Source organism: Otolemur garnettii, unplaced genomic scaffold (genome assembly GCF_000181295.1).
Source record: "Otolemur garnettii isolate 467f Iridium unplaced genomic scaffold, OtoGar3 scaffold00088, whole genome shotgun sequence".
Taxonomy (NCBI): Eukaryota; Metazoa; Chordata; class Mammalia; order Primates; family Galagidae; genus Otolemur; species Otolemur garnettii.
This window is the reverse complement of record NW_003852483.1, coordinates 8,223,066-8,235,865: the sequence shown is the minus strand read 5'-3', so window position 1 is coordinate 8,235,865 and position 12,800 is coordinate 8,223,066. Positions and strand designations below refer to the sequence as shown.

At 38.6% G+C, this 12,800-nt stretch overlaps 1 protein-coding gene across 1 annotated transcript in view; it reads right to left on the bottom strand.

Annotated features, from left to right (window-relative positions):
* Window positions 1-7,686: 7,686 nt before the first annotated feature.
* Window positions 7,687-12,800, bottom strand: part of IARS (isoleucyl-tRNA synthetase) — an 83,122-nt gene continuing 78,008 nt past the window's right edge. Inside the window, exon 34 of the mRNA XM_003795050.3 lies at window positions 7,687-8,272. Coding sequence (XP_003795098.1) covers window positions 8,190-8,272 — 83 coding nt within the window. The 3' untranslated portion in view covers window positions 7,687-8,189. The remainder of the gene's footprint in view (window positions 8,273-12,800) is intronic.

Sequence of the window (12,800 nt, the reverse complement as noted above, 5' to 3'; positions counted from 1 at the left end):
TAGCTGAGACTACAGGTATCCACTACCAAGCCTGGCTAGTTTCTCTCTCTTTTTTTTTTTTTTTTTTTTTTTGCAGTTTTTGGTCAGGTCTGGTTTTGAACCCACCACCTCTGGCATATGGGGCTGGCACCCTACTCCTTTGAGCCACAGGCGCCACCCTAGTTTCTCTATTTTTAGTAGAGACTTGATCTTGTTCTTGCTCAGGCTGGTCTGGAACTCCTGAGCTCAAGCAATTCTCCCATCTTGGCCTCCCAGAGTGCAAGAATTACAGGCATGAACCACTGCACTCAGCCTGCTTTTTCATTCTTGTAGTACTTTACTAAGTAGAATATTCTCCAACTCCATGCAGGTTAGTACAAAAGACATGAAGTCTCCACCATTTTTTATGGCTGAATAGTATTCATATACCATAATTTGTTTATCAGTTCATGAGTTGATGGGCACTTTGGCTGTTTCCACATATTGGGAATTGTGAATTGAGCTGTGATAAAATTTCTAGTGCAAATGTCCTTATGGTAAAAGATTTTTTTTTTCTTCTGGGTAGATACCTAGCAATGGGATTGCAGGATCATATGGAAGGTGTACTTTAGCTCTTTGAGGTTTTACCATACATCTTTGAAAAAAGACTGTATTAGTTTGCAGTACCACCAACAATGTTTAAATAATGTTCCCTTCTCTCCATACCCACACCAGCATCTGCAGATTTGGGACTTTGTGATTTGGGCTATTCTCACTAGGGTTAGGTAATATCTCAAGGTGGTTTTGATTTGCATTTCTCTGATGATTAGGGATGATAAGTATTTTTTCATGATGATATCAATAGCTATAGAAAAGCATTTGACAAAATTCAATAGCCTTTCATGATAAAAATACTTTAAAAACTAGGAATATAAGGAAACTACCTCAAAGGCCATATGTGGCTGTACATGGTAGCTCACCCCTGTAACCCTAGCACTTTGAGAGGCTGAGGCAGGAGGACTACTTGAAGTCAGGAGTTCAAGACCAGACTGAGCAAGAATGAGACTTCATTGATAGAAAAAATAAAAAACTTAGCGAGGCATGGTGGTATGTGCCTGTAGTTTCAGCTACCTGTGCATGTCCCATCTATGCCTGTTTTCTAAAGTGCTCTTGTCATAAAACAATGCTGAATTTTGTCAAATGCTTTTTGTGCATCTATTGAGAGAATAATATGATCTTTGTTTTTGCTTCTATGTACGTGGTGAATTACATTTATGGATTTGTGCATGTTGAACCAACCTTGCATCCCTGGGATAAAGTCCACTTGATAGTGATATATAGATAGAGATAGAGATAGAGATAGAGATAGAGATAGAGATACGTATTTTTTACCGTGTAGCTGTATTCTATTTGCTAGGGTTTTATTGAGTATTTTTGCATCAACATTCATTAGTGAAATTAGTCAGTAGTTTTCCTTTTTTGTTTGATCCTTTCCTGGTTTGGGTATTAGGGAGATGCCTGCTTTACAGAACAACTTGGGAGAGTTCCTTTGTTATCGATGTTTTGAAATAGGTTCTGTAATATAGGCACAAGCTCTTTGAAAGTTTGACAGAATTCTAGTGTAAAACCAGTGTAAAACTATCCGGTCCAGGGCTTTTTTTTTTTTGGTGCCAAGCTTTTTTATTTTTTGAAGTTTCAGTGCTTGATATTGGTCTGTTCAATAGTTCTGTTTCTTCCTGGTTGTGTCTAGGGAGGTAGTGTGATTCTAGGAATTTGTCTATTTCCTCCACTTTTCAAATTTCTGAGCATAGAGTTTTTTGAGGTTACCAGAAATGACCTTTTGTGTCTCTGTGGTATCCGTTGTTATTTCCCCTTTTTCATTTCTGACTGAGGTTATTAGAGATCTTCCTTTTCTGTTTCTAGTTTGACTCAAAGTTTATCAATTTTATTTATCTTTTCAAGGAACCAACTTTTTTGTTTCATTCATTTTCTGAATGGTTTTGTTTTTAATTTCATTTAATTTTGATCTCATTTTGCTCATTTCTTTTCTTCTATTTGATTTGGGATTAGATTGCTCCCCCCCGCCCCATAGTTCTTGATGTGCTTTATTAGGTTATTGATGTGCACTCTTTCTATTTTTTGGATGTGGCATCTAATGTGATAAATTTCCCTCTTGCAACTGCTTATGCAGTATCTCACAGGTTTTGATAGCTTGAGGCTTCAATGTCATTTTGTCCAAGGAATCTAATGATTTCCTTCTTTATCTCCTCCTTGACCCAGCTGTCATTCAGCAAAAGGGTTGTTTAGTTTCCAAGGTTTTTGGTGGAGTTGAGTTTTACCTTTATTCCATCATGGTGTAAAAAAAATACAAGGTATAATTTCTATTCTTTTAAATTCATTGAGGTTTGATTTGTGTTCTAGGATATAATCAATTTTGGAGAATGATCCATGAGCTGATGAGAAGAATGTGTACTCAGTAACATTGACTGGTATGTTCTGTATATTAAGCCCAGTTGTTCTAGGGCCATGTTTAAGTCCATTGTTTCTTTGTTTGGTTTCTGTTTAGAAGATCTGTCCATTTCTGTCAGGGGGATGTTGAAGTCCCTAGCTATTACAGCATTGTAGGATATCATATTATTCAGACCAATTCAGATTTGTTTTATAAATCTGGGAGCATTTAAGTTGGGTCCATATATATTTAGGATTGAAATGTCTTCTTATTGTAGTGTTCCCTTGACCAGCATATAGTGTCCATCTTTGCCTTTATTTTTGTTGGTTTAAATCCAATTGTATCTGTGAATAAGATTTTAACCCCTTCTGTCCTCTGATTTCCATTTGCCTGAAATAGTTTTCCCAACCCATCACCCTGAGTTTTGTTTTGTCCATAGAGGTGAGATGTGTTTCATGAAGATAGCGATAGTTAGCTTGCACTTTTTTAATCTAGTTAACCAGCTTGTGTCTCATTAGTGGAGAATTTAAGCCCATTTACATTTATTGGGAGAACTGATAAGTATGGTGGAGTTCTGATTGTTTTATTACATGGAAGTCTGACGCTTAGGTTTATCACTTGGGCCATTGTGGAATATAGGCTTAATGTGGTGTACTACATGATCAATTTTCAAATGTTGGGATATCCTTACTCCAGGAATAAATCTCCCTTGGTCACAGTATATAATCCTTTTAATGTGCTATTGAATTTGATTTTCAAGTATTTTTGCATCAGTATTTATCAGGGATATTGGTCAATAGTTTTCTATTTCTATAGTGTCTTAGTGGCTTTGGTAAAGTCCCTTAAGCTCTCTTCCCTTTTATTTTTACTTTTAGTTTTTCAGACAGGGTCGTTGTCCAGGCCTGAATGCAGTGACATCATCATACTCACTGCAACCTCAAACTCCTGGGCTCAAGCAATCCTGTTGCCTCAGCCTCCTGAGAAGCTGGGAGTACAGGTATATACCACCACATCCAGCTATTTTTTTCATTTTTTGTAGAGACAGGTCTTGCTATTACCCAGGCTGTTCTCAAACTCCTAGCCTCAAGTGATCCTCCCACCTTGGTCTCCCAAAGTGTTAGGACTACAGGTGTCAGCCATTGCATCTGGCCTGTTCCATTTTATTCTTTTTGTTCCTCTGCCTTAATAATTTCAAATCTGCTAATTCTTTCCTCTCAGTCAAACCTTTGATTGCATCCCTTTAATGATTTCTCCCCCAATTCAGTTATTGTATTCTTCATTTCTAGAATTTGGGCATAAGATGGTTTGTCTTTGTTGATGTCCTTGTTTGCGCATGCCATCATTTTCCTGATTTTGTCTATTTGTATTCTTTAACTGATTGAACATCCATAAGATGGGTATTTTGAATTCCTTGGGAATTCATACATCTCCATTTCTTTAGGGTTAATTTTTGGAGAGCTTTTACTCCTTTGACTGGGCCATGTTTCCCTATTGCATTGTATGCCTTGTGATTATCGTTTGTTGAGATTTGTGCATTTGAAACACCAAACAACACTCACTGCATTTATATTCATTCTTTATTAAAAGGATCAAGTTCACCAACTAACCCAGCTAGAGATTAGGATGCCTCTTTCTGGATTTGTGTGTATAATTTCCCAGATAAATAAGTTTGCCAATTTCTTTTAAAGGACATGTAATTTCTTGCTCCTCTTCATGTCTGTTTGTGGTACTACAGTTTCTCTGGTACTCTAACATGACTGTAGCTCTGAGATTTGTTCTCAGCAGGCTTCAGGTATCCAAAGTGTCACAATGTTCCCATCAGTGCTCTGATACATGTGAAGAGAAATCAGCCCCTGGGGTAGCCCCACTATAGTCTAGAACACTGGACATATACTCCACTCTTTCCTTCTTGAAAAAGGTTTAAGTTGTTTTCTCTAGATCGTGTTGCACAATGCTTGGTACTGGGAAGAGTTCTGATGGGCAAATTCAATGGACTTTATTTATTTATTTATGACAGTCTCACTATGTCACCCTCTGTAGTGCTGTGGTGTTACAGCTCATAGCAACCTCAAACTCTTGCCTCCACCTCCCAAGTAGCTGGGACTACAGGTGCCCACCACAACGCTCACCTATTTTTAGAGATGAGGTCTCACTCTGGCTCAGGCTGTGAGCTCAGGCAATCCACCCGCCTCAGCCTCCCAAGTGCTGGGATTATAGGTGTGAGCCACTGCCCCTGGCCTTACTTACCTGATTTAAATCTACCTTCTGGGTTTTTGTACTCAACTGGGGCTCTGCAACCTTTAAACTGATTTCATGGTCTCACAAAGACAAGTTGAGGTATAATTAGGCTTCCTATTATGGCATTTTGTTTTAGTCACTCTGCATACACCATTGTTTTTTGAGAACTTCTTTACTATCTGGCACTGCAAGATGTTTCAGGCTCATTTTATTTCTGGGACACAGTCTCACTTTGTTGCCCTTGGTTAAGAATGCTGTGGCATCATAGCTCACAGCAACCTCAAACTCTTGTGCTCAAGTGATTCTCTTGCCTCAGGCTCCAAAGTAGGTGAGACTATAGGCGTCTGCCACATACCTGGCTATTTTTAGAGACAGGGTCTTGCTCTTGCTCAGGCTGGTCCTGAAATTGTGAGGTAGGCAATCCACTGGCTTCAGGGTTCCAGAGTGCTAGGATTACAGGCAGGAGCCACCACGCCTGGCCTTTCAGGCTTTGTTTTGTGTATTCCCACCTACAGCTCTAGAATCAGTCATTTTCTCAGGGAACCATTCCTTCAATTAGAGAATGGTATTAGAAATCAAGATCTTGGTGAGCTAGCTGCGGTTTAAGAGAGCATATTTCCAATAGCTCCCTGAGAAAGAGTAAATGGAAGATAATTTTTCTGAGACCTAACTCATATTTAAAAATAGCTTTATTCTACCTTTATACTTGTTGGGATAATTTGGTTGGGTAAAATTTTAGCTAGCAAAATTTCCCCTAAGAATTGCGTTGCTGTTAAGAAATGAAATCATTACTCTGTTAATCTTTTGTACATGATTTGTTTTTTTCTTTGTAGAAACTTGGTCTTTACATTCTGAAATTTCAGTTATGTGTCTTGGAGGAAGTATATTTTCATACATTGTGCCTGTTTTAGTTTTGCAAAATTTAATTTATTGTTATTTCCTGACTTTACTTTTATTCTTTCTGGAACTCCTACAATTTAGATATTGGACCTTTTGGACTCTCATTTACATAGAGGTTCTCTTTTCTCTCACCTTGTATCTTTTTCTCTAATCTGTCTAGCATTTGGAAAATTTCCTCATACTATTGGATAGTCATACTATCCAATGACTTTTTTATTTCTGTTACCACATTTTAACAGGAACTTTTTGTCCTCTGAAAGTCCCATGTTTTGTACCAGCCTGCTTTTAAATTCTATATGTAATCTTATAGTGCTGAAGATATTGATAACAGAGTTGCCAGGGAAATTTTCTTCTCATTGCAGCACTTGATTCCTCTAAGTTGCTTTTCCTTTTTTGGATGCTTTCTTATAGATGGAGTGCCATGAGTAAGAGCTGAGGGCTAAAACACTGTCATAAGGGTGTGGGTAGGACTTGTCAACTTTGAATTTAATGTTTAGAATGAACCATATTTTTAGTTATCTGTGGTGTACATTTCCATTGTTCTTTTTAGGTATGGTGGACAGTATATATAAAACCACTTCATCTTATTTCAGTATAGTGGTGGGTAGAAAAGAAATTTGGCCTTGCTCTTTCAATATTATGCCAGAGAAGTGTCTTTGTCTGCCTGGGGTCCTTGGGTTCTACTGGATGACCTTAACAATGTGTTATGGCTAGGGTTGGACAAGTATGTATAGTCTTAGGGTAGGGGATAGGCCACATCAGAAAGACAACACTGTGACTTAGGTGGAGACTTGGGTTGTGTACTCTTAGTTAACCTAGAGATTAACTACATGAAGCCTCAATAAAAAACTGAATTCCAAGGCTTGAATGAGCTTTCTTGTTTGGCAGTACTTTGCACATACTGTCACACATTGATGCTGGTAATGTTTGCTGACTCAGGGGATGGAACAACAGACCTGTGTTGGGTACTTCTAGGCTCTCCCTCTGCCATCTTTCCTTGGCTAATTTAGACTTGTAACATTTCCCTGTAATTAACTATAACCATGAATACAATAGCCTTCGATGAGTTCTGTGAGTCCTAGCAGATTATCTAACCTGTGGGTTAGTTTTGGGAAGCCCCCAAGACTTGCAAGTACCTTTGTCACTCACTCTAATTTCTGACTACCAAAGTTACTTTATTACCCCTTCTAAAGAATAAACTTCCAAATGCCAACATCTGCGGTGGAACGAAGAGCTGTCTAACAATGTAGAATGAGGAGCTCTAAGGTTTCCCATTGTCTATCTAATCTTCCCTAATTGTGTGCCTCTTTCACCCTGTCCCAGAGGTAATTGGGACAGAATTCTGAACTGTAAATATGTTTCTTAGTTTCTACATTGCTAGTTTAGAATTTGGCTTTCTTCGGTCTAACCAGTCAGGTAACATCCGTCTGTCTGCTTTCCAATTCCCCACTTTTGGCTGTTGTCTCTTCTGTCTTTTCCAGTTTTGTGGGCTTGTGCTTAAATGCATTTGTTATAGCAGCCATAGAGATACATCATTCAGATCTCTCTTTGAAAGAATCTGATATGAGAAATGTACTTGGTACTTTCTGATCCATCAGGGCATTTTGCCAAAGCCATGATCCCTCTGGCCTGCTCCCAGATAGGCAGGGATGAAAAGCCAGGTCATTTCTGCTTAATTCAAACTCTACTAAAAGTAATCCTTGCCTGGCAACTCCAAATTGACTTGACCAAGACTCTGTCTCAGAATTGTATTATAATCTATATGTTTTCTAATCATCTTCTTTTCTCTTTTCACAGGCATCAGACCTACAATGGCAGTTTGAAGGCTCCCTAGCTATGCCTATTCCTCTCCCCTTTATACTTGATTTATGTTTAAATTCCTGTATCTGATTTTGCCTTGGCATCTGCTTTGAGGACCCAAATTATCACACAGAATTTTTAAAATTTCAGATCAATATAATAGTATATACAATTAGGTCAATCACCTAGAATTTTGAAAAGAAGTTTGTTAGATATTTAGTATACTGTCTTAATATAGAAATCACTACAAAGTTTTTATGTTTTTTCAAAGATTATAAATTTCAAGTTTCATTAAACATGGGAAAATGAATTACAATACATTTATAACTGAGAATCTGTTTATTGTTGTGATTTACTGAAACTTAAAATATTTCATCAAATTACTGAGGAAAATTCAGGTAGCAGAAATATAAAATAGGTCCATTTCTTTGAGAGGTCTGAAATAAATTTAAAAGGCCACAAAATGCTATCTGCATATATATACACACATATATATGTGTACATAAACACATCATGGCATTAAAACCATTTCTACCTCCCGTACTTATGTAAGAACTCAAGTACAGAAATAAACTTTGTGGTGGTGCTGAGGTAACATTATAATCTTTTCCCAACATGACTGCATAGGTGTTTACAGTTAAGTATGAACATTACCATTTACCATGAGGTCTGAAGTCACTTGACTAATCAATCCCATTTGAATTTTAGACCAAAAGCAGCAAATTATACATGCACCTAAAGGAAGTATCTTCACTGTGTCCATGTGTCTATGAATGTGTACATATATGGAGGGCATGGGTATAAGTTAGGGAAAGGATGACTGAAACACATTGATAATTAAATGTTAGGAGTCTGCTGTTGTTGGTAATACAGAAACATACACAGTCTTCATATTCAAAGTCTTCATAGGGATGTCTTCTGTAATTTCTAGAATGGAAAAAAAATTTTTTTAAATTAGTATTTTACCTGTTGTGGATGCATATTTATTTATTTTTGAGACAGAGTCTTACTTTGTCACCCTTAGTAGAGTACTATGGTGTCACAGCTCATAGCAACCTCAAACTCTTGGGCTTAAGTGATTCTCTTGCCTTAGCCTCCCAAGTAGCTGGGACTACAGGTACCCACCACAACTCCTGGCTATTTTTTCTGTTATAGTTGTTTAGCTGGCCTGGACTGGGTTTGAACGTGCCACCCTCAGTGTATGTGACTGGTGCTGTAATCACTGTGCTATTTGCTGAGTGGTGGATGAATATTTAAAAAAATGTTAACTGTATAGTAAGGAATTTAGTTTCATCCTAACAGAGGTCTGATCTTTGTCCTAGGCTCCTGAGGTGACTCTCTAAATGTTTGGAATTTCCTAATAGGAGTGTTTTTGTTACTCATGGTGAGCATTTTGACCATATCTGATTGGCGGTGCTAATGAAATGAGTCAGCCACACCAGAAAGACCAATTTATGATTTAGGATGGGGATTTTGGGTCAGCTAAGACAAATACTATGTGGGCAATTTGAATTAATCAGGCTTATATAACAAAACCTCAATAAAAGTTCTAGATACCAAGGATCAAGTGAGCTTTCTTGGTAGGTCACACTGTGTGTTATCATACTTTAGAGATGGGAAGATGAGACACTGTCCATGACTCTATTGGGAGAAGATGACCTGAAGCTCCTTGTTTGGACCTCTCTCAGTTTTCAGCCCTATGCATCTCTTTTCTTTGGCTGGTTCTGATTTGTATCCTTTCCCTGAAATAAAACTATGAGTAGAGGCTTGGTGCCTGTAGCTTGGTGGTTAGGGCACTGGCCACATATACTAGGGCTGGTGGCTTCAAACCCAGCCCGGGCCTACTAAACAATGACAACTACAATGAAAAAATAGCCAGATGTGGCGGGCAACTGTAGTCCCAGGTACTTGAGAGGCTGAGGCAAGAGAATTGCTTAAGACCAAGAGTTTGAGGTTGCTGGAAGCTATGACTCCATAGTACTCTACCAAGGGCGACACAGTGAGACTGTCTCAAAATAAAGAAAAACAAACAAACAAACAAAACAAACTGTGAGTATAGTAACTTTCAGTGTGCCTGTGAGTACTTCTAGCAAATTACTGAACTTGAGGGTAGTTAGGAAAACCCTCAAACTTGAAGTTGGTGCCAGAAATGATAGGGGTCTTATGTGGATTCCTACCTCTAAGTTTGCAGTTGAACCCTAACTCCTTATTAATAGTTAGAATTAGAAGTTTTGGGTAGACTACTAAAGCCTTCTGGATTGCCCTCAATCAACAGTTAGAATTAGAAGTTTTGGGTAGACTACTAAAGCTTTCTGGATTACCCTCAATCTCACAGTTTGGCTAACTCTGGGTACTGCCCAAGATGCCCCCCACCCCATAAATAGATACTTCCTATGACTACAGAAAAGGCCTAGAAGCAGTGTCAACTGAGTACCCTAGGTATGTTGGTTCTATATGTAACTCCTAATTGGAAGAACATCCATTTCCAGGTCTGGGAAAGTAAGAATACATTCTGAGCCTAGGACATGTTGCCATGCCAGAAAGCAAGGAGTTATCAAAGACAAGGAATCATGTGAGAGAATACAGGATACGATATGTCCAATGATGAAATCATTGAACACCCAAAGTATAACACAAATGGAATTAATTAAAACAAACTGAATATGTAACTCAAAAAGAAAAAAAAAGAAGAAAATAAAATTTTAACAAAGTTATTTGCCTACTGTGGTACATTTTGCTTCACGCCAGATCTGAATTTAAAGAGAAAGGACTAGCTTTCTCTAAAAATAGTTCTTGCCCAAGCAGACAATCCTGGATGTGAAAATACTCAAAGCTGCCTCCTTAACAGATAACAATAGCATCTAGAGATGGTATTTAAAAATCTTAGTATATAACAAGCAAGAAGACATCAAAGAGTTTCTAAAATTGTAAGCATTTTTTGATCCTCATTTACTAAGTTATTTAATTCTTTATGAAAGAAGATTCTGAAAGGAAAAACAATATGAAAAAGAGCCTAAGGATACTAAATTGGAAAATGACACTGAATTGGAAAAAGTCCCAGCTTTGTGGTAATCTTGGTAATCACTTAACATTTAAGCTTTAACCTATGAAACGTCTTCTTGTTCAACCTCACAGAGTAAAAAGAATGCAGCAATACAGTATAGGGAAGACCTGGTGATGTGAATCATAGGTAGTGTTATAAATATCTAATTCACACAGACAATGATTCTACCTCTGACCAGTTTTACCCACATCTGTGCTTTTATTGAACAGAACAAGTGAGAGGTGACACTCCTTAGCTCCACTGCACATAGCATTCGGTGACCCACAGATTTGAGGGATAAGAAAAGGAGTTAAGACTATCACTAAGGTTTTACCTAAGATTTTCAAAACAGAAAGTTACATTTAAAGATGACTTTTACTAGCATACCATGATGAAAGAGCCAATTGTATTAAAGGGAGAATGAAAAAAGCCTTACGAGTTCTGACAATTTAAGTGTGTGAACTCATCCTAGAAAAAGTGCTTCTTACCTTAAGGCTGAATATCACTATGGTCACCTTTGAAGTGCTGCCCTAGGGAAGTTACACGCTGATGCCAGCGCCTAGTCTACGCTTCAAAGAAATTTTGGAACTCTTTTTTCTGGAATGGCCATCAGAGCTGCTGTCTTATGAGGTATGATAATTAAGTATGCAAACTTGTCCTTGCCAAAATGTCCATTCTGATCAGGAAAGAAAATGAGGGAAATCTGCAGAGGTAAAAAATGATGATCCCCCTGGAGCGTGTGAATGAACATGATTTCCTGGTGGCACAATGCTTTTGGCACACAGACTGGGAAGTCAAACAAAATCCTCCTCAAAAAGCTGGAACCTTGAATAAGGAACCCAAAGCAGAAGGATTAATTTGCATCAAGTCCTTCCCCATAGAGAAAAACAATCATGAGACTATAGTGGGTTTAGTATGTTCCCCCAAGATAGACTCAGGTTCTAAATTCTCATGAGCTGTGAATGTAATCTTATTTGGAAAAAGAAAGGAGGAGGTAAAGCGACCACAAAGTCAGATATTAACATGATGTGGCTGCAAGTCAAGGAACATATGGAGTCACCAGAAGCTGGAAAAGGTAACTAACCAATTCTCCCCTAGAATCTTCAGAGAGTATATGGTCTCCCTGACACCTTGACTCCACACTTCTGGCATCCAGAACTGTCAGAGTATTAACTTCTGTTGCCTTAAGCCACCCAATTTATAGAAATTTGTTGTAGCAGCCAGAGAACAAATACAGAGAACTTGCCTCACTCAGTCTTGTTTTGGGGTAGAGATAGACCATGTCTCCATGATAGTTCCTGATCTTTGTGCATGACTGGGGTCAGAACTTTCTTAACAGTCTCTCTGTGGCCCTAAATGATTTGAGTTTAAAATGCGTCTGGGCTGAGTGTCTCCAAGGAGAAACATTCCTTGGAGAAATGCTCCTTAAAACTGGGCTTCAAGTTGGGCATGGCTGCTCATGCCTATAATCCTAGTGCTTTGGGATGCTGAGCCCAGAAGATCATTTGAGGCCAGGAGTTTGAAACTAGCCTGAGCATGAAGGAGATCCTGTCTCTATAAAATATAGAAAAATTAGCTGTGTATGGTGGTATGTGCCTGCAGTCTCAGCTACTTAGGAGGCTCAGGCAAGAGGATCACATTAGCCCAGAACTTTGAGGGTGCAGTCAACTATGACACCACCACCACACTCTAGTGTCAGGTGATAAAGCAAGATGCTGTCTCAGAAAAACAAAACAAACAAATAAAAACCCTGGGACTTCAACAGAAACAACTAAATAAGCAGAACAGATGTAATGTAATGTAAGGAGAAAGATAAAAACTCTAAGAAAGAAAAGGAAACAGAACACTAGAAATAGAAACACTGTAACAGAAATGAAGAATGCTTTATACCAAAAAAAATGTCATAGTCAAACTGCAGAAAATCAAAACCAAGGGAACATCTTGAAAGAAGCTAGAGGGGCTTGGCGCCTATAGCTCAACTGGCTAAGGCGCCAGCCACGTACACCTAAGGTGGCGGGTTCGAAGCCCCAGCCTGGACCCACCAAACAACAATGACGGCTGCAACCAAAAAATAGCCAGGTGTTGTGGTGAGCGCCTGTGGTCCCAGCTACTTGGGAGGCGGAGGCAGGAGACTCGCTTGAGCCCAGGAGTTTGAGGTTGCTGTGAGCAGTGAAGCCACAGCACTCTACCCAGGGGGACAGCTTGAGGCTCTGTCTCAAAAAAAAAGAAAGAAGCTAGAGGAAAGAGATATACCTATAGAGGAATAAGGGTAAGATAAATCAGCCAATACTACCCAGAATGTTGCATTTAAGGATCAGGGGCAGGGGAGGGAATAAGAAGAGAATAAAAGAGAGGGTAGGATAGAGTAAGATAGTCTATCTAAAAATGCATCTAATCAAAGTTCAAAAAAGA